This window comes from Scleropages formosus, chromosome 1 (assembly GCF_900964775.1).
Source record: "Scleropages formosus chromosome 1, fSclFor1.1, whole genome shotgun sequence".
Classification (NCBI taxonomy): Eukaryota; Metazoa; Chordata; class Actinopteri; order Osteoglossiformes; family Osteoglossidae; genus Scleropages; species Scleropages formosus.
Window position 1 is genome coordinate 27,544,887 of NC_041806.1, and position 21,600 is coordinate 27,566,486.

Below are 21,600 nucleotides of genomic sequence, written 5' to 3' on the forward strand. Positions count from 1 at the left end.
TTTTGAAGCCATTCTGTAGTGGATTTACTTTGATGTTTAGGATCGTTGTCCTGCTGCATCAACCAACTTCTACTGAGCTTCAGCTGGCACACAGCCACCCTAAATATAAGTATTATATGTTGACAAACTTGGGAATTCATTTTCCCTCAATGATGGCAAGTGGTCCAGGCTCCAAAGCAGACCCAAATCACGATGCTCCATCCACCATACTTAACCTTTGGGATGATGTTTTCATGTGAGTATGTGATGCCCTTTTAAAGCCATACATAGTGCTGCATGTTCTTCCCAAACAACTCAGCCTTAAGTTTCTTCAGTCCACAAAACATTTTTCCAGTAGCGTTGTGGAGTGTCAAGGCGGCCTTTAGCAAACGTAAGGCGCGCAGCATTTTTTTTTTTGGGAAACAACGGCTTTCTTCATGCTGTCCTGCCACAGACACACACGCCTGTTCGATGTTTCCGTATAGCGGAGTCATGAAAAGAGACATTAACCAGTTCCAATGATTTCTTCAAGTCTTTAGCTGTCACTACAGTTCTTTTTTTTTTTTTACCTCATTGAGATTTGTGCAGTGTGTCCTTTAAGTCAACTTGGCTGGACAGCCACTTCTAGGGAGAGTAGCCACAGTACTAAATCATCTCCATTTCAGACAATTTGTCTAACAGTGGACAGATGAATATCTAAGCTCTTTGAGATAACTTTGCAACCCTTTCTATCTTTATGCAACACAATTCTTGATCGCAGGTCTTCTGAGAGCTTTTTTTTGTGAGGCATGGTTCACATCAACAGATGCTTTTTGTGAATAGCAAACTCAAAATGTTTGAGTGCTTTTTAGAAGTAGCTCTAAACCCCACCTCCAATCTCATTTCATTAATTAGACACCCAGTTTGCCAATATGCAGCTCTAATTAGCTTCTGTTGAAGTCATTAGCCTAGGGTTTCACATACTTTTTCCAACCTATACTGTGAATATTTACAAGAACCATACAATAACTTAAGTTATTAGTTAAAACAGATTGTGTTTGTAAACTTAGATTAACATCAACTCAGATTTTAAGAAATTTATACATGAATGCAGGAATTTTCAAACGGTTCACATACTTTCTTACCCCTGTACTTAAACAGCTATTAAAAAAAACACATTTGATTATAAACATTTTAAATCCAGATGCAATAAGGTAATGAGATTTGTAGTGAAACAATGTTTGGTTTAACATTTTTATTTTTAAATTTTAAAAAATAAAATAAATAAAAAACATTAAGGGTTGCAACATATATACTGTTTTTCAAAAGTGTAGTAACAACTAGTTTAAGGCTAAGTAACTGAAATCACCACACACATCATTTACCATAGGCTGGGGAGAGTATCAATAAAATAACCAGGGGAAGTCCAGACGAACATAGGGAGATACTCCACAGAGACGAAGCCGGATTGAAACCCCCAGCCCATGGGGTGTTAAACACCACCACTACCCACTGCCATACTATTTACAAAAAAAAAAAAAAAAGTAGTGTGGCTTTGATTTTTGAGTGGGGGGGACATCACTAACTTAAAGGGAAATTCTTGACTTACTGGTGGACACTTGATCGAAAAAGTTCACAGCATCACTTGACAAAAGTAGTCTTGGTCAAAATATGCAAAAGTGTCCCAGTTTGGCAAAAGACCACAATTCCAGACAATTTTTTTAATAAACAAAAAATTGAGTCTTCCAACTCAATACAACCCATAACAAAAACACCAGTTAAAACACAAACATGCACTAGAAATCTATAGAAATAGTAAGAAAAAAAATAAAACGAAATCTCAATACCTCATCCGAGCTCTTAAACTGGTATGTGCACATTTGTGAAACCGAATAAATACCCAAGCAGTATGATATAATATACATACAAAATAAGAAACAGAAGGCACCTGGTTTCTGAACTGGAAGAGAGTATTATTTTCCTCTTTACAAACCTACTATGAAAATATGCTTTCTACAGCCTTTTTTTTAATACATTATTTGGAGAATACATTTGCAGTAGTAACAGCTTAAAAATGATATTGCACATTTCATAATCAATCTCTTGGCATACCAGGCAGGATCGTTACCAAATTCCTTAACTAAATTCCCTCATTCCCAAAACAATGTGGGACAGCCGAGGTGCTCAGTTACAGTTACAGACCACAACTGAAATGCACTGACATGTAATACTTTGGTTGAACGTTCTGCAGCTGCAGGCACCACATGCTGTTTTCATTCACATGAAAAGCACTGCAGATGGGGAATTGTGTCAGCCACTGCAGAGGATGCTTTTCTTGTCTTCATATACACTTCCATTCTGCTGGGCACACTGGGATGTTCAGTCCTTACAGCCTCTATTTAACTGTAGAACAAGTTCATTGTATTATTGTTCATTATAACAGCATGAGGTGTGAGCTGTGAGCAGCACATTCTCATTTACCCTGGGTTCATCCTCAAAATATTGCAAAATAGCTTCTTTCGCCACATGCAGACGATCACAACTTATATGAACCCTGTGATAAAGTTCTTGTAACCACTAATAGCCCTTGAGGTCCACCATTAAGGCAGAGACAGTCCAGCCTGATCCATGTGTTGCAGGCTGGGATTGAGGATAACAGTACATAGTTTTTTGGGGTGGCGCGTGTGTGTGTGTGTGGGGAGCATCTAACTAAAATTAGGGACTTTAGGGGTAGCATGTGTTCAGGAAAATCTAAAAATGACATAACCCCACTGGTGTACCAGGGAGAGATAAAAATAAGAAAAATTTAACTGCCCTAAAGAGTGTAGTGGTTTTTGAGCCCTAGAGTTCCCCTGTACCCTGACATGTAGAAGGTCATTGTACTGCTGTCTTTCGGACAGTTGAAAGCTACGTTTGGTGGACCTCATGGAACATCAGCTCACGAGGAATGCAGGTTTCCTCCCCATACAGCAAGCAAGCCCGTCGCTCAAAGGCCGACACCATCTGCTTGACAACCTCATCGAAGAAGACTGTGGCCAACTGGGAGTGCAGCAAAGAACGGAACTCAAACGAGATCTGGGGGGAGATACCAAGATGTCACTGATAGTGGTAAAGAGGAACACACAGATCTCTTATTTGGAGGTATGGTTTCCTTAAACACTTCAATGAATCATTCATTCATGAAATCAAATCAAACGAAGAAGTAGAAAATAGCATTCACTATCAACCTGACACATGCATGCATCCATGTACCCTGCTTCCCAGACTCAAAGGCAAAGGTCCTCAATACTTACAGCAAAATCCAGGGTACAGGTGCGAGGGTAGCCTGGGATTCCAGGGCTAAAGCGCCACACTGTCTCTAAATGGTTGAACAATTTACCATCTGAGCAAGAAGCCTGTGAAGACAGATATGGAGGGGGAGAAAAAATGAAAAACAAAACACTGGAAACACACACACACACATCTTCAGAACCGCTTGTTCCAGACAGGGTCGCGGGGAACCGGAGCCTAACCCGGCAACTCAGGGCGTAAGGCCGGAGGGGGAGGGGACACACCCAGGACGGGACGCCAGTCCGTCGCAAGGCACCCCAAGCGGGACTCGAACCCCAGACCCACCGGAGAGCAGGACAGTGGTCCAACCCACTGTGCCACCGCACCCTCTACACTGGAAACATTAGTTTATTAAATGTTCATCAATATTAGGCAGAAGCAGGGGGAGGCGAGTGGACGGTACATGTAAGAACAGTAGAGCTAAGTGTTACAGAGTTTCTGGCTAAAACAGTTACGTTCTCCCTGGTGGAGTCTAGTATTCAAAATACCGGCTTGCTAAGGTTGGCTAAAAAAGGGTTCTGACCTGCACTGCTCCAGTGAAGTTGCTGAGAAGGCTAGTCAGTGGGCTTAGTGTACAGCATGAGCACAAAGAGTGTTTATTAGGTGTCCAGATGATGCCTTACCTTAACCAGATGTGGGCGCACAGTGGTGACTAGCGATGTGTACCTCTCCACTACTGGAGGGAAGCCCACTTCCAACTTGGCTTTGCAGAAGCCTGAGCGACGGAATATCACATCTGACCGCTTACACCACGGCACAAAATGGAGGTAGTTCTCCACGCTCGCCACTACATCATACATCTCTTGCATGGAGTACCTGTAGGCACAAAGTGGAATGCATAGTCACACAGAGATCAGGTAAACAGGAGGAGTCAGCAGGCCTCGTTTCAATAATCAATAGATGAAGACAAGCCAACCAGTTTTCCTGCATTGCTTCATGGTAAACACCTTCCAACATCAGCATAACACAAACACCTCAACCACTTAAGACCTTTTCTGTATGTATAAGTGTAAATAGTTAACTGTGTGCAAGATTACCTTGCAATGGATTAGCATCCCATCCATGGGATACCGTGCCTCCAGACCACCATGACCATCCAGTAGGACAAGCAGATATTAAGAAAGGATATATAGGTATTGTCCTGCACAATTTCACCATGCTCCGTAAGCTCTAAGGGAGATCCACTTCTTTTTTCTTTCTGAGAGAAATCTGCAATTTTTTTTAAAATCCTGTCTATGGTTTCAGAAACGAGATGTTGCTCACTGATCTGCACTCTCACTGGCAGCTGCCATGTCGGAATGTACAGTTACAGTACTTGTGCCAGCTCATCAAATTAGATCAATTCATTATTCTGCTACATAATACCAACCAACATCAACAACCTCTTGTACCAAGCGGGGTCGCGGCAAGCCGGACCCTTACCTGGCAACACAGGGCACGAGGCCGGAGGGGAAGGGGACACACCCCGGATGGGATGCCAGTCTGTTGCAAGGCACCCCAAGCAGGGCTCGAACCCCAGGACTTCTGCAGCGTCACTATGAATTTCAACTGTTGTACAATATGCCGAGTCTTCACTCATATTCGGTTTCAGTAAATATTTCATATCTGGAAATCTGTGACCCCCAACATCTCAATTTCTAGTTGGGTTACAAATGATGTGCTAAATGACGTTACAGTTGCAACCCTCTTAGAGTTACAAAGTGCGGGATGCGCTCACCATTGCAAAAAAAAAAAAAAAAAAAAAAAAAAAGGAGCTGCAACTTGGTAAAGGCAGCTGAAATGCAGACAGGAACTACAACTAGAAGCCAATACAAAATCCTCATCTCAGTTTCTTTTTCTGGGTTTTATGACAGGTTCCCCATCAACCCATGTACTTCACTAATTCAAAAGACCCCTATGCATTATAGGTCATCACACATTTTAAGCAACACACTGAAGAACAGGTAGGAACTTTTGTCTTTAGCCACCATGAATTAAACATATTAAACACACAACAGACAAAACAGAAATCAGAAAAAAACAGTACATTAGAATAAAAAGATTATCAATTCACAGAGCAAACAAGGAATCACATCCTCAACCAAGGTTGGAGTAACTTGACCCTAATAATTTAAAGGAGAATGGATTCAACTATAGTAAATCAGTCTAAATGTAGGCTACAAGTGGTGGAGCACATAAACAACATAATTAAACTGGGGTTCAATACTCAACTACATTGGATCCATACCCAATTTCCTCCTAAACACAGAAATCCCTGAGCTAATGACATTATATTCACCTTGGTATTAGTTGACGTTGTGCCACGTTTCTGACTTCAGATCATGCTAAATATAGACAGAGACATGAGGTTGGCAGCTATTCCATTAAGTACAGAGTGTACACAGTGCCAAGCTGAGCGCAGGCACTGCCCAGGGTCGCGAACCCACCCAATGATCCGCCGTTCAGAGTATTCCTTTCGCCTGTTGAGGGAGTCTGCCAGGCTGAAGAAGCTGCAGGCAGGGGCCAGCATAGGGGGCCTGGGCTTCACCCCCAGACGCGGCAGACTCCGGGTCATCAGGATTCCAGCAGAGGACATATACCTGGAGTAAAGAGGAAGAGGCACATCAAAGAACACCCCAGGCATAGAAACTGTGACCAAAGACCCCTCAACATCCCACAATGCACCACTGCACAGATTAATATTAAATTTGCCATTAACCAGACAGAATACCTACTCTTTATGCCACTACTGGCTACTATATATTTTGAACTGATAAACATGCCCCCCCATTCACTCAGAGGACACCGGTGTGAAAAGCACAGCACGCTATACTTGACAAACTAAATGTTTCAAACTCCAACAATCAGAGACCTTCAGTAGAAAATGTGCAGCAGAAAACTCTTTGTTACATCCTTAGTTTATCCAGCAACAAATAGTTACTCAAACTACAGAATCCATTAGAGATAAAAGAGCTGTTTTTTTTGTTGCTTTCATGCTCTCAAGGTGAGTGAAGCAATAGACTCTTGGCCACTTTACCACCTCAGGAAGAGCATTTCCCTGAAACCATCACCAGAACAACTAGTACATACATTCACATTTAATCATTTTTAGCTCACACTTTGGAAGGAACTTTTTAAGGTTACAATTATTTACCCATACAACTGGATAATTTTACTTAAGCAATTTTAGGGTAAGTACCTTGCTCAAGGGTACTACAGCCAGAGGTAGGGATCAAACCCGTGACCTTTGGGTCCAAGGAAGTAGCGCTACGACGGTACCAGCTGTCCCAAAGTACTCCCAGTGGCAGAGTATGCAGTTACATAAGGCCGAGGGTTCGATTGGGAACTATTGTATTTTTGTAACTGTGGTAAACACAGTGGATGTCCGCCATGTGCGCTCGTCTATAAAAAAAAAAAATAAAAACAGGAACACAGACAGATGTGCAATTGCTCAGAGAAACATGATGAAATGAATAGTCTAGCTCTAGACAGTCTCAGAACGGCACGGGACAACCTCAGGCTCAACAGCCTTACCTTATAGCGTTTCTTCGAGGGGCCTCTCGGGTGGTTACAACCGGTAACTGATTGATACATTGAGCCACTACTTTTCTTAGACTGCGACTACCTCTCGCCATCGTCTGCAGATGCTTTTCTCCACCAAAGTTCAAAGCTTTTGAGAGAAACACACTTCTTCTCAGTCATGTGATGTGTGCAGGGCGTGAGCTCCGCGTCTCACCATTGGCTCACTTGTACGTACGTCATCAAACGTCACCGGCAACGCGTCTCAAAGTGTCTATAGTATGGATGCGCGCGCAGTCTAGTCACGAGATGGAGGGTTGTGTTCGTCTTACTATTTACGGAGCTCATTAAAGGTTATATTCTGCTTTGGAAAGAGTTATGTCGAATTTTATACTGTTTTTATTGGGTGAGAAGTATTAAAACGAAACAAGATAGAAAAATGTTAATGGTTTACAGTCTAACATGTTTCCCTTTGTGACGTAATGTGTAGAAAATGCACCTTCAATTTCTTGAATGCGCCGAACAAAGATACACTATTACTATTTAAGGGTATTTCTTCTGTCTGCTTACAGAGGCTTTCGAAAATAGTATCACGAATTGTCAGTTTAATTGTTTGATAGAAAAACGCGGAAGTGGGCGCAGACTGACGGGGAGCGCAGGCGCACTTTGATCGACGGGCTCCGACGGAAGTGCAGCATCTCGGCCTTCCGCCACACTCTAACGACCACGGCACGAAAATGGCGAAGATAGCCAAAACACACGAAGGTAAGGCAATAATGTCATTACTATATGATTACAAGCGATACGGTTTGAAATACAGTCAACACAGTCATCAGTATGCACTCCTATTAGTATTTTGAGCGTCTACTGAAGTATTGCGCAGCACGTTTGTTTTGAGGTCGAAACTGAAGATCGACGACGAGGTCGGAGAGATAATGGCGGCCGAGTCGAATCTCCATCGCCTTTTAAGCATCGCAGTTTTTATGCCTTGTGATCACTAATTGTGGGGAAAATAAAGTCAATGAATTTCTGAAGAATTCATATGCAACGTTTTTGTCGGGAAAAAAATAGTATTTATTGCCATCCTTCTGTTTTGCGATTAGAGTTGTTGTTGTACTCGTCAGGACTGAAAATGGATGCCGGACGCGACGCGTTCAGTTTAAAATAAGCCGCTGGGGCACATCGTTACATTGATTCTGCACGATTCTCTGATCTCAACTTGTTCCCCCCCTTCAGAAGACAGTGTTTTTCTCACGAAATTCATGATAGTTGAGTGTTAAGTAAAGTCACTTTGTGAACCAAACGTTGCTCAAGTCAAGCTGCTCATAACAAGTGGGGGGAAAAAGCAGTTCCCCTAAGCAGAAATGCCAAAAAAAACCTTGTCAAAAATGTAATGAGAACACATGCATTGCTCACAGATGACAAAAAAGAGAAAAACAGATATATGCATATTTACACATAGGATACAGGGAACATGCACCTTCAGCTGTGTCTATATAGACTGCTGTTACGTAATACTCATTCTGTTACATAAAACTACACACACATTATGTATTTACATATATACACATATATTCCACTGAGGAACAGTTCACGAAGAGCAGCTCATCTGACACACATTTCCAAAAATACTCAAATAGTAAATGTGTGCAAACTCTTGTTTTTTCCAGACATTGAGGCTCAGATCCTGGAAATCCAGGGTATGAAGGCTGCCCTGCGGGAGGAAGGCGACCAGGGTGTGGGTTTGGACTCAACAGGGTACTACGACCAGGAAATCTACGGCGGCAGTGATAGCCGATTTGCTGGATACGTCACCTCTATTGCTGCAAATGAGCAAGAAGATGTATGTGCCCTGAAAAACCATTAAAAGTACACTTTTGGAGGACATGACAGAAAAATGTTTTATTTAACCATATAACTTTTCTTTCTAGGATGATGAGGATGACTCCTCCACCAGTCTGTTGGGACAGAAGAAACCTGGATATCATGCTCCGGTGGCTATTCTTAATGCCATCCCACAATCTGATGAACAGGTCAGTAAATTTAAACTGAACCGTTTATCTGTTTGGTCTGATGGTTTTTCACAACACTTTTTTTTTTTTTTTTTCTTGTAAATATCAAGTTTTTGTTCACTGTAGAGGCTGTCAAAAACAAATCAGTTCCTACCCTCCTGAACAAATTTTTTTTTTTTTTTTTTTGCTTCAGTATGACCCCTTCGCTGAGCACCGGCCCCAGAAGATTGCAGACCGAGAGGATGAGTACAAAGCCCGACGTCGACAGATGATCATCTCCCCGGAGCGCCTTGACCCATTTGCAGATGGTAAATTCCGCCCAGCTGTTCCCTCCCACTAACAGTCTCCCCTCCTTCTGTCCCAAACATTACTCTGTCGTTTACTTGTCTCGGGGTACATGCTGCTGATTCTGCCCCTATGGCTTTTAATCCTTTGAGCACCGCTGGTCATCTTACATCCCCAGCACAGTTTTCAAATTTTTGTCAGTGCTTGGTGTCTCTGAGGCCATTTTGTGTGTGTGTGTGGTTTTGGTTAGATGCAGCTATTTTTTTTTCTTTTTTTTAATTTTCAAAACTTGCTGTAAATGTTACATTGAGGTGAATGAACCTCTGGCCAAACCTGTCAGCAAGTCTGCTATTTATTGTATTTATTTCACATGTTAGCTGTCACTTTACTCCATTTGTTTAAGCTGCCGTTGGCACTGTTGAATGTTCTGAATCTGCCCAATCTCAGAACATTTGAAAATCAGCTTGCATACCTTCTTGGGTACTGCTGCATTCTTAACTACAGTGATCAAACACTAGAAAAAACTTGTGCATCACCAGCTAATTTGAGGGGGTTATACTGTTAAAAACCATGCTTTATTTTTCATAAAGTATTTTAGTCAAAGCTGTGTTTGGATGCAGAGGGTTATCTTCTTTAGAGGGAGGTAAATTTGGTGTTACTGTGTTATAGGGCAGTGTACCAAACAAGATGTGGGGTGCAAGAAGGCTGTCTGTGCCTCAAAGGGTTAATGGTCTTGTGTGGCCTTATCTATCCCCCCTTAAAATGTGGAAACATAAGTGAAAACTTAATCTCTCTATGTTTACTTGTAAGTATTAAAGGGCATGGAACAATAAGGTTGGCTGTGTAATTCGTTCATTGTTTTGGCTGTCTGCCTCGGGGAGTAATTCACCTGCCCCGGTCACGTTCGAAGTTCGGTGGGAAGGGGTGGGGGGTGGCCTCTCCTTACGTATGTGCCAGGCTGTTACAAGACTGCATGTAAATATGTTGACTTGGTGTACTGATTGGCTCCATATGCCTCTTCCGCTTGTTGACATATGCGATGTCTCAAAACATTCTTGTTCAGAACATCCATAAAAGTATTGTAGGGGACTATGGTCAGTTACTCCCTGTTGGCTCTATAAACGATGTCTGTCGTATAGTTTCTGGGGTTGGTATGGGAGTGGAGTGCCAGGTTGTAAAATGTAGCTGTGTGGAATGCAGACAAAAAGGCAGTTTCCCTTTATGAAGTTGACAGAGCCTTGGGGCCACACCTCAAACAAGTTCTCTTAAGCTAGGTACCTGCTCTGCTCCATTTAGCATTAAGGGAGCTGTGCAGTTTTAGTGGCCAAAGGCACTGGTGCAGCAGAAAATAAATCTCAGGCATGAGAAGTGGCATAAATAGCTTTCTCTTCTCAAAGGGAAAATGTAGGAACTTCATTGCCAGAATTTTTTTTTTTTAAAGAATTTTCTTTTTTAATATATAAAAACCCATTGAGTGTTTGGTCCTGCTCTGGACCAGCCTAATCTTTTATCCAGTCAAACTGTAGTCAGTACTGTGACAGTAGCACAGGGTGGGGGTTCTCAATTACTAGTTCTTCCAGTTTGCTCGAGAAATGTTTTGCATAAAGCCCATTTATTTCATTGATTATATGACAATCTTGCAGCTTCCTATAAACACCTCAGGCAGTTGTTGGGGTTCATGTTTTCTAAATATGTAGAGGCAATGACTGGAGACTTGGAATATGAGTGGGGAAAACTTAAACTGCTACAAAAGTGATAATTCAGTAGTTCTGAAAGGTGGCCTTTTAGACATCTTTAATAAGATGTCTTTCCCAGCCATTGCAAACAAGCCCAAGGATCTGCAGGATGTTTGTCTACAATGACCTCTGTTGTATTGTGAGGCCAACCTAGAGACACCTAGTTTTCAGAAGTCTTAATTCCCAAGATTGTCTAGTATTTCTGAATTGTATTGGGGTATCCTAAAAGTCCATTATGAGACCTCCCTCGTTATTTCCCAACAACGCATTTTTTTGACTAGCACAGAGCATTTCACCCTGTATTCTCTGCTTTTGAAAGGCAGCCTCGTGTGGTGTGTTTGGCTGCCACTCCTATACTCGACACTAAGACCAGATGCTACATGTTGTGGCTCGCTGGTCAGTTGTGTTTAGGGTCTTCACTGAGTTTCAGGAAGTATACATTTGGGCTGTATCATAACTGCATGTAGTCAGATTAATGCAGATTTTTTTTTTTTTTTTTAAACAAACGAAGTTGTGTGTAAATATATTTCCATTTTAGGTCAATTTTAAAATGGGAATATATCAAGCAAAATCTGTGTACTACAATTCCACAGGCTCATACTAACTGTCCTTAATTTCTCTCCTACAGCAGTACTGCTATGCCAGTCCTGTCTGCATTCTCTTAAGAGTGCAGCAACACGTCCTGTGTAGGTTATGGTGAATACACATAAAAGTGTGCGCTGTCAGTTTTGTCAGGGGCCCTTAGGGCTAGACAGGCTGTCATGGCATAATAAGAGCCTCCAAAATCCACCCTGGCCACAACAATTCTCAGTAATAATAACCGCAAGCCAGTTTTCAGGTTTTAGGACACTAAATGTAGAAATACCTCAATGTTTAATCACTTATCACATTTATCCGTCCATGTTTTTGGAATCTACACGTAATTGGATTACGCATCCGTGAATTTTGCCCGTACTAAGGCCTTCACAAATACAGCCCCTGTGATGTGGCATTCAAATAGTCCTGCATTCTATTGTTGGGACGGTAGTATTGTGTGAGAGGGGAAATAAGGTTTTATAATTTAGTGTTAGTTGCATCACAAACTACATATATACATCCTTTATTTTTAAATGGCAAAGTAAAAAGTTACTGCAGCTATACAAATTGAAGTAATCCTACATTTTTTATATGTAGTTTGAGCACAAGGAGGATTTAGATTTTTTTTTTCTGAGTAACATAAAAACAGGTGGTATGCTTTGTGTGTGAGTTACAACCCTTTCCAAAGTGTTACTAATGGTAAAGAGAATTTTCTAGGCTTCTTTTCTGCCGGTTGAAGTCGACTGCAGAAGGACCCTGGCACAGAGAGTGTACGTATTCTGGAGAGCACAGCCCAGGACCCCAGCATCATTGATGGCTTCACCCCTCTCCTTGTCTCCTCTTGCAAAACTCAGCTGTTTCTCATACTTGCCTGTTCTTAGACCTGAGTTATGTTTTTAAAAGGATGTTTTTAAGATTGTATGTAGGAATGTCTTGTGATATATCTTAAATGGAAGAAACCACAGCTGAACAGTAAGTTTTGAGTAAGGGCAAGGGCCCCAATAAAAATTTGATGTTGGTAAAAATCGAAGCTAGGTGGCTGTACTGTGTTTGCTGTGTATCTTCAAGGGTGGGAGGGAGGGTTACGTGCTGCTCAACTGACCGTTCCATTTCTTGTTGGTGCTTTTTTCGCGCAGGAGGCAAAACACCAGACCCCAAACTTCAGGCACGGACATACATGGACGTCATGAGAGAGCAGCACCTCACCAAAGAGGAGGTATGCACCATTCCCCATTTAGGCCACAAGGGATTAATCTGTGTTTGTTCTGCAAGGCTTGTCGTATGCTTCTTTCTATGTGTTCACTTTGCACCTGTAATTTCTTTGCAGAAAGAGATCCGCCAGCAGCTGGCAGAGAAGGCCAAGGCAGGCGACTTGAAAGCTGTGAATGGTGCCGCTGCATCCCAGCCTGTCCCCACCAAGCGCAAGCGCCGCTGGGACCAAACAGCTGACCAGACGCCTAGCAGTGTCGCCTCCAAAAAAGTCTCCAGCTGGGACCAGGCTGATGGTACAGCGGAGGTGAGTTAACTTGCAAACTCTGGCACATTTTGTTTTGCAGGGTTCTTTTTTCTTTTTTGAAAACATTAAAGTAAAATCTGGGATTTTCCAGCCATCTGAGCATATTTTGAGGGTTTATGACAGCAAAGTTCTATGTGATTAATATTAGTAGAGAAGTTTGACTTTTTTGTACAAATCTGTTACTATTCTATTAATGTTGTAAGTACTTGAAGGATTGTTTTGAATACAAGGTGAAAGTAAAAGGACATTGTCTAATCTGATTGGTATTTCACAGACCCCAGGCCACACCCCTGGCCATACTCCTTCAAACAGTCGCTGGGATGAGACACCCGGTCGGCCCAAGGGCAGTGAGACCCCAGGGGCCACCCCCAGCACACGGATGTGGGAACCCACACCCAGCCACACACCTGCTGGTGCTGCCACCCCAGGAAGGGATACACCTGGGCATGCCACACCTGGTCACGGAGGAGCCACCTCCAGTGTACGCAAGAACCGCTGGGATGAGACCCCAAAAACAGAAAGAGGTATGTGTTCTGGATTTTTTTGCAATTCTTGTTTTTTAAATAAAACTTTATTTCATGTTTCTCCACAGCTCAACTTTGGTACCCTTTTTTGTGTATGTTTTGACATCTGGAAGAAGTCTGTTTACATTTGGAACGCCTGTTTCCTTGATCTCTTTACTCACTCAGAGACCCCTGGCCATGGCAGCGGATGGGCTGAAACTCCTCGCACTGATAGAGGAGATGAATCAGTGGGTGAGACCCCCACTCCTGGCGCCAGCAAAAGGAAATCCCGGTGGGACGAGACTCCTGCCAGTCAGATGGGGTCATCTACACCTCTTCTCACACCGGGAAAGACCCCCATTGGCACTCCAGCTATGAACATGGCCACCCCTACTCCTGGTATGAGAATTAGACTTGCGCTTAAATTTGAAGGAAAGATGAGTAGTTTTTAGAACCCATGACTACAATTAACTACTTTAAGTGACAGTTTTCAAATCTTAAGGTTCTTATTTTTGGTGTATATTTTTCTTTTTTTCTTATGAAGGTGTGGTAGGTAGGGATGGTATCTGTCCCCTGCAGTTTATTTGTAGTTTAGTCTTGATATGTGGTATTTTTGTCAAGTGTCTGAAAACTTTCCTTTCCAGGTCACTTGATGAGTATGACACCTGAGCAGCTTCAGGCCTGGCGTTGGGAAAGAGAGATTGATGAGAGGAACCGACCACTCACTGACGAGGAGCTTGATGCAATGTTTCCTGAGGGATACAAGGTATAGTCCTGTGCTGTGGCCTTTACCTGGAATACTAAATTCTTTCTGTTGGGTAAACGGAACACTTTTTTTTCTTTTTTTAAAAGATTAATTGGTCCATTTTTGCCCCCAGGTGCTACCACCCCCTGCTGGTTACGTGCCCATCCGAACTCCAGCCCGCAAGCTGACTGCCACCCCTACCCCCATTGGAGGCATGACTGGCTTTCACATGCAGACAGAGGATCGCACCATGAAATCTGTCAATGATCAACCCTCTGGGAACCTGCCCTTCCTAAAGCCAGATGACATTCAGTACTTTGACAAGCTTCTGGTGAGAGCAGGCATCTGTTTGCCTTCACCTTCTATTATGCAGTATAGATAGTGATTGCTGATTTAATTGACTTCCAAGTTAAGATGACATCAAGATTGAAACAGGTCTGTTTATGTCCAAATGGCTCTTAAATCCTAAATCTGTGTTTCAGGTGGAGGTTGACGAGTCTACGCTGAGCCCTGAGGAACAGAAAGAGCGCAAGATCATGAAGCTTTTACTTAAGATCAAGAATGGCACACCACCTATGAGGAAGGTGGGCCCAATCCCTGTTCTTTATGTATCTCATTGTTTTACATTTTCCTGTACCTTGTAAGCATTAAGATTGGATCTTCATTTCCATCGGCTGGCAAAAAATGTTGGTCTGTGCTTTTTCAGGCTGCACTTCGTCAGATCACCGACAAAGCCCGGGAGTTTGGGGCAGGGCCCCTCTTTAACCAGATCCTGCCCTTGCTCATGTCCCCCACACTGGAGGACCAGGAACGCCATCTGTTGGTCAAGGTTATTGATCGCATCCTTTACAAACTGGATGACTTGGTTCGACCTTACGTCCACAAGGTGGGTCATGGATTAAGATTTGGACTGTGTACAGTTTTGTCAGGGTACCAAATGGCCAGATTAATTCCTTTACTTAGAGTTTGTGATGTCACTAACGTGTGCTTAATCTGGTTTTGTTTTGCACTGATTTTTTTAAAATGTATTTTAGATCTTGGTGGTTATTGAACCCCTGTTGATTGATGAAGACTACTATGCCAGAGTGGAGGGCAGAGAGATCATCTCTAACCTGGCTAAGGTGAGTGTGTACTGTCTTTTGCTGGATCTTAGAGATTTAAGTTGTACTTGCTGTTCTACTTTTAGTGCATGTAATTTTATCATAGGCTGTCACACTGCTTAGAGGACTTTAATATATATATATATATTATAACTTTGACCGTATTTTGTCTAAATATTTTTTACACCTTTTGCATTTAATTCTTACACATTATGTACATGTAATTTTTGGGGATCCATGAAGGCATTTGCTGACCCATGTGGCTATCACCTCTCTAGGCAGCAGGCCTGGCTACCATGATCTCCACCATGAGGCCTGATATTGACAACATGGATGAATATGTGAGAAACACAACAGCCCGTGCTTTTGCAGTGGTGGCCTCTGCGCTTGGTATCCCCTCCCTCTTGCCCTTCCTCAAGGCTGTGTGCAAGAGCAAGAAGTCCTGGCAGGCACGTCACACAGGCATCAAGATCGTGCAGCAGATTGCCATCCTCATGGGCTGTGCCATTTTGCCTCACCTGCGCAGCTTGGTTGAGATCATTGAGCATGGTGAGCGTGACACATCTGTGGCTTTTTATTAGCTGAGCCAGCAGGTCTCTACATTGTGCTCCAAATGTTGTTGCCAAATTACATAAAATGTTTGGCTAAAATGGAAGAATTTGTTTAAAGTACTTGTTCAATGATAACTTTTGCAGAATAACTGCAAAATGTATATATTTTGGCTGTTTTACGTTTACTACTGTTGGATGGTAAGCATTTTGTAATTGTTTTACTAATTCCTGCTAATGTCCAGGTAATCCATAGTAAGACAACAGTCCTGTGTTTCCTTCACTGTGCTATATGTTTTTTTGTAAGATCTGGTGTTACCGAGTCATTGTTCGATATCTTTTCCCAGGTCTGGTGGATGAGCAGCAGAAAGTACGCACCATCAGTGCCCTGGCCATTGCAGCTCTGGCTGAGGCAGCAACACCCTATGGTATTGAGTCCTTTGACTCAGTACTCAAACCCTTGTGGAAGGGCATCCGGCAGCACAGAGGCAAGGTGGGTGGGAAACAAATCTATGTAGGATGCCTTTGTGAGGCATTACTGCATGAGAAGATAGGGCTCTTAAGGATCTTGGAACTTTACAAGGAGTACAATTACATTTATTCATTTAGCTGATGCTTTCCTCCAAAGTGACTTAAAACTATTTAACCACTTATGCATCTGAGTAATTTTACTGGAGGCATTTAGGGTAAGTGCCTTGCTCAGAGGTACTACAGCTGGAGGTGGGATTCAGACCTGTAACTTCTGGGTCCAAAAGCAGCAGCTGTAACTGCTACACTGCAAGCTGCTCTATACTGCATAGTACTTTTATACAGAAGGTAATCGGTCAGGTTTTTAGTTTTAATTTTCTGCAATTTTGCACCTGTTATACTATTTTTGTTCCCTCTCCAGGGTTTGGCTGCCTTCCTGAAGGCCATTGGGTACCTGATCCCCTTAATGGATGCTGAGTACGCAAACTACTACACCAGGGAGGTGATGCTCATCCTCATCCGAGAGTTCCAATCTCCTGATGAGGAAATGAAGAAGATTGTGCTCAAGGTGGGGTGTATGTGCATGCATGCACCTGTTTGTTGCGCTTGTACCAGTTTTGTCTTTCATATACAATTATCTGCTATGCCTTGAATACACATTGTCTGAACCCCCTGGTCTTTCACTTCTCAGGTGGTAAAGCAATGCTGTGGTACAGATGGTGTGGAGGCCAACTACATCAAGACAGAAATCCTGCCTCCTTTTTTCAAGCACTTCTGGCAACACAGAATGGCCTTAGACAGGCGCAACTATAGACAGGTACAATTTTTCTTTTAAGAAGCGCTAAAATTAACCTACTTCGATCTAAGTCTTCTGATTTCTACAGATGGACCTTGTTTTTGTTAAAGTATAATGACTTGTCTTCAGAAGGACAGAACCTTTTGTGCATTTTGAAATACTTTGATCTTTCATTGATCTTTCATGCTAAACACAGTGATTCATGTCATCTCATTTCCCCTTGCTCCTCTCAGTTGGTGGACACCACTGTGGAGCTAGCCAACAAAGTGGGTGCAGCTGAGATCATCTGTCGCATTGTGGATGACCTGAAGGATGAAGCAGAGCAGTACAGGAAAATGGTGATGGAGACAATTGAGAAGATCATGGGCAACCTGGGGGCTGCTGACATTGACCATAAGCTGGAGGAGCAGCTCATTGATGGCATCCTCTATGCCTTCCAGGAGCAGACGACTGAGGTCAGTCAGCAGGGACCTGCAAACATGCAGCTCTTCAGTTGAATTTCACTTGAATTTCTGTGTCCTGATGTGGTATGACATTTTCTCAATGGTTCTACAGGACTCTGTGATGTTGAATGGATTTGGCACAGTGGTCAATGCCCTTGGCAAGCGAGTGAAGCCCTATCTGCCACAGATCTGCGGTACTGTCCTGTGGCGTCTAAACAACAAATCAGCCAAGGTGCGTCAACAGGCAGCTGACCTCATCTCTCGCACTGCTGTTGTCATGAAGACCTGCCAGGAGGTAAGAATGTTTTTCTATATTGAAGACTGTCCCACTTGTCTTTTTCATCTTGGCTTGATGAAAGTAAATTTTGAGTTTGAAATTGTTGACATCAAGGGCACTGTGAGACCTGAGGAGCTCATAGAGTGCAAATATGCAGATACATTGTTCTGACTTTGCTTTTATTTAAACAATTTCTGTTTATTCAGGTTTTCACAAAGAAAATGACAAAGTGTAGTAGCGGTCTACTGTTTTGACATTTCCCTTGCTTTGTTTCTTTCCCTCCCACAGGAGAAGCTAATGGGCCACTTGGGTGTGGTGCTCTATGAGTACCTGGGAGAGGAGTACCCTGAAGTGCTGGGCAGCATCCTTGGTGCCTTGAAGGCCATTGTCAATGTCATTGGTATGAAGGCAGCCAATGATCTTAGACATCAAAAGCAACGTCTAATATAGAGAACATCTCCCTCATATACCAGGCTCGCACTGAATACAACAGTATAGCTGTCTTTACCTTGGTACAGTGTATAGCAGCATACTGAGATGATTCTCATGTAGAAAATTTGTTTTAATAGGTATGCACAAGATGACCCCACCCATCAAGGACCTGCTACCCCGCCTGACGCCGATCCTGAAGAACAGGCACGAGAAGGTGCAGGAGAATTGTATCGACTTGGTGGGCAGAATTGCTGACAGGTCAGTGCATTGGGAAGGGGTTTTTAACATTCACATCTTAAGTCCATATATTTTACTCTGTGGGTGATGACTGCTGTCAATGTCTTATCTTAGGGGTGCCGAGTATGTGTCAGCCAGGGAGTGGATGAGGATCTGCTTTGAACTCCTGGAGCTCCTGAAAGCCCACAAGAAAGCCATCCGCAGAGCCACCGTCAACACCTTCGGCTACATCGCCAAGGCCATTGGGTGTGTTCCCTGTCCTTCCACTCTTGCAGTGTTGCCTTGCTTCACAATATAACAAGATGCTTACATTTACTTTAATTCACTTAGCAGACGCTTGTTTTCATATTGACGTACATCCCCACGGACAATACAAAAAGTCAACAGGAAGAGAAATTTGGATGCAAATGTGATTTTTGTAGTTAATTTGTTACATACCACTGTATTAACCACTAGACTTACAAGTAGTTGCATATAAGGTTTTTATAAAAAAAAAAAAACCATTAAGACACCTTTATCATGCACGTGGGAGATCAGGGAAGAAGTGAGTCTAAAAGAGGTGACTTTTGACAACGCTTCTTGAGTCAAAAGACATTCAACAATTCTGAGTGAGCTCATTCCAACACATCAGAGCCAGAACTGTGCATGGGACCACCAAGCAGGCAATGGTGGAGGGATGTAGCAGTGTGACTGGAATGTAATGAGTGATCAGCCCTTGTAGATATGAAGATCCCTTGATGGTTTTGTAGGCCATTATCAGTGCTGAATTTGATACAGGCTGTTACAGGAAGCTAATGGTGAGAGATAATGGAGGATACATTGGACACTTTGGTAGGTCAAACACAAAACTCATGCTGCAACAGTGTGTATCAGGTGGAGAGGTTTGCTGGTAAAGACCAGATGGCAGAGTGGCATAGCAGTGGCAGAAGAATTCCTAGGAGGAGGTTAGAGGGCCATCAGAAGATGTGTAAATGGAGAACAGCAGGGGTCCAGCGCAGAGCTCTGTTTGAACACTACTTGACAGGGGCTGAGGGAATGACTGGATGCTGATCAGTTACAGGCTGTGTTTGAGGCACTGACTTAACCAGATGCTTGACATGGATTGTTTTGAAGAACTGACACACAAACATGTTTTTAGCCATTGGTCTGTTAATGTTAATGGTACAGTTTCCATTGCGTTCTATAAAGGTATCAAACTTTGTTTTTGTCTGACGGTATCCTTTGATGCATGTTGTCTCCTGCAGCCCCCATGATGTGTTGGCCACTCTGCTGAACAACTTGAAGGTGCAAGAGAGGCAGAACCGCGTTTGTACAACGGTTGCCATCGCCATTGTGGCCGAGACATGCTCGCCCTTCACTGTGCTGCCAGCACTCATGAATGAGTATCGTGTCCCTGAGCTCAATGTTCAGAATGGTGTGCTCAAGTCTCTCTCTTTCCTGTTTGAGTACATTGGTGAGATGGGAAAGGATTACATCTATGCTGTCACACCGCTGCTGGAGGATGCCCTCATGGACAGGTGAGTTGACTACAACAACCAGTCAGCCGTCGTCCTGTTGCTAGCTCACCTAACTGGATTGTTGCCTCTGCCCATATAACTGAAAGTTCTGTTTGGTATGGATGTGAAACTTGTATGTTTGACTGTTTTTCCTGACTGTAATAGCATTGTCCCTCTTGTGCTATTCTTTAGAAAATCCAACAAAGAAATTACTTCATAATTTACAAAAATGATGGTGCTTGGCATCAATATTCTGTCTTGCACTAATGTACTGTAAACTTGCCTCCCCCCCCACCCCTCTAGGGATCTGGTGCACAGACAGACGGCTAGTGCTGTAGTCCAGCACATGTCCCTTGGTGTGTATGGTTTCGGCTGTGAGGACGCCCTTAACCATCTGCTCAACTATGTATGGCCCAATGTGTTTGAGACCTCACCACATGTCATCCAGGCTGTGATGGGGGCGCTAGAGGGGTTGCGGGTGGCCATTGGGCCATGCCGTATGCTGCAGTACTGCCTACAGGTAAATCATGGTCTCTTACATTCAGGTGTCGAGACTTTATTTTTTCTGTATTAATTTATTTTAATTGTATCTTTGTAATTCTTCTGTTGCAGTATACCAGTTGGTGACAGTTGAAACTCTTACTTGCTATATGATACAGTGGTTGTGGCAATGCATATCTAACATCATTATGTAATTAATCACTCTCTTTATGCCCTTCAGGGTCTCTTCCACCCAGCACGAAAGGTGCGGGATGTGTACTGGAAGATCTACAACTCCATCTACATTGGCTCCCAGGATGCCCTGATTGCCCACTACCCACACATCTACAATGACGAGAAAAATTCGTACATCCGCTACGAGCTGGAGTACTTCCTATAGATGCGTCCTTCTCTCCTCTTACACTTTCTAATCTGTCTGCATTTGTGTACTCCGCCTCTTTTAGTAAGCAGGACTTCACACATAGCTAGAATTTGTTTTTTTTAGTGGTATGTGTCCAATAGTGAGACCAATCAATCACAATGGCAGCAAATGTTTTTAATAAAAAGACAAACACAAATGGAGCAACTTTAATCCTGTCATGTTCGGTTTTTTTCTTTCCTTTTTCTGAGGGAATTGTAGAGGGTCACAGTAGTTGTGCTTAGAAATGGTCAGTGATGGGGATTTTACCTATAATATTATTGTCATTGTTTGTATTTAGCAGCATTTCAGGCAGTCTGTACTGGGACCCACCCTTCATTTCTCTAAGATATTTCTTTATTTGAAAGAATAAACGTTTGTGTATAAAACCTGTTATGCATCTTTTTGTTTAAATGTTATCTTTTCCAGTTAATGAATCGCACTGCCTTGCACTGCTTTAGTTACATGCTTAGGTGTGGGTCCAAATCAGACTTGGGGGGTTGGTAGGTCCTCCTGGTGTTTGCTTGTTCTGTGCCCATTTTTGGATTGCAATGGTAAGCCACTTTGGGGCTGTCCCTTACCGTAAAAAAACACACTACTGTGAGTCCAGTTTGATTTGACATTTGGTGCAACCTACTATCCTCACAGCAAGTGAACATTTGTGGAAATTAATAATTTGCACCCTTTTCATCAGCTGGCAAAGAATGAGGGTGACGGTGGTCTCCACACCACAAAATGTTTTCTGT

At 42.9% G+C, this 21,600-nt stretch overlaps 2 protein-coding genes across 6 annotated transcripts; one reads left to right on the forward strand and one right to left on the reverse strand.

Annotated features, from left to right (window-relative positions):
* Positions 1–1,262: 1,262 nt before the first annotated feature.
* Positions 1,263–7,005, reverse strand: coq10b (coenzyme Q10B). Of its 2 annotated transcripts, XM_018739133.1 has the most exons (6): positions 6,802–7,005; positions 5,715–5,867; positions 3,912–4,104; positions 3,252–3,353; positions 2,901–3,033; positions 1,263–2,361 (listed from the first exon to the last, which is right to left on the reverse strand). In XM_018739133.1, exons 1-6 carry the CDS (start codon positions 6,900–6,902, stop codon positions 2,354–2,356), a joined length of 690 nt encoding a protein of 229 aa, XP_018594649.1. In that variant the 5' UTR covers positions 6,903–7,005; the 3' UTR covers positions 1,263–2,353. The 2 variants fall into 2 exon arrangements, with proteins under 2 accessions (XP_018594649.1, XP_018594648.1); XM_018739132.1 differs by having other exon boundaries at positions 1,263–3,033.
* Positions 7,006–7,044: 39 nt separating this feature from the next.
* Positions 7,045–21,028, forward strand: sf3b1 (splicing factor 3b, subunit 1). Of its 4 annotated transcripts, none has more exons than XM_018739219.1 (26): positions 7,045–7,139; positions 7,407–7,551; positions 8,457–8,629; positions 8,718–8,819; positions 8,992–9,106; positions 12,532–12,611; positions 12,723–12,911; positions 13,186–13,435; positions 13,601–13,813; positions 14,059–14,180; positions 14,293–14,490; positions 14,642–14,743; positions 14,866–15,045; positions 15,194–15,280; positions 15,538–15,808; positions 16,155–16,300; positions 16,697–16,843; positions 16,967–17,092; positions 17,305–17,526; positions 17,627–17,809; positions 18,080–18,191; positions 18,361–18,481; positions 18,575–18,706; positions 19,705–19,977; positions 20,260–20,476; positions 20,678–21,028. In XM_018739219.1, the coding sequence occupies exons 2-26, from the start codon at positions 7,524–7,526 to the stop codon at positions 20,834–20,836; spliced, it is 3,948 nt and encodes a 1,315-aa protein (XP_018594735.1). In that variant the 5' UTR covers positions 7,045–7,139; positions 7,407–7,523; the 3' UTR covers positions 20,837–21,028. The 4 variants fall into 4 exon arrangements, with proteins under 4 accessions (XP_018594735.1, XP_018594736.1, XP_018594737.1 ...); XM_018739220.1 differs by having other exon boundaries at positions 7,052–7,161; XM_018739221.1 differs by having other exon boundaries at positions 7,058–7,139; positions 7,391–7,551.
* Positions 21,029–21,600: the final 572 nt, after the last annotated feature.

What these genes read in the sequence shown, in the direction of transcription:
- coq10b (XM_018739132.1), bottom strand. Translation starts at nt 6,902, where the DNA reads ATGGCGAGAGGTAGTCGCAGTCTAAGAAAAGTAGTGGCTCAATGTATC. An exon ending in CCTCGAAGAAACGCTATAAG is followed by an intron (nt 5,868 to 6,801) that starts GTAAGGCTGTTG and finishes TCTTTACTCCAG; the next exon opens with GTATATGTCCTCTGCTGGAA. An exon ending in CCTGTACCCTGGATTTTGCT is followed by an intron (nt 3,034 to 3,251) that starts GTAAGTATTGAG and finishes ATCTCCCCCCAG; the next exon opens with ATCTCGTTTGAGTTCCGTTC.
- sf3b1 (XM_018739219.1), top strand. Translation starts at nt 7,524, where the DNA reads ATGGCGAAGATAGCCAAAACACACGAAG. An exon ending in CCTTGACCCATTTGCAGATG is followed by an intron (nt 9,107 to 12,531) that starts GTAAATTCCGCC and finishes TTTTTCGCGCAG; the next exon opens with GAGGCAAAACACCAGACCCC. An exon ending in TGTTTCCTGAGGGATACAAG is followed by an intron (nt 14,181 to 14,292) that starts GTATAGTCCTGT and finishes TTTTGCCCCCAG; the next exon opens with GTGCTACCACCCCCTGCTGG.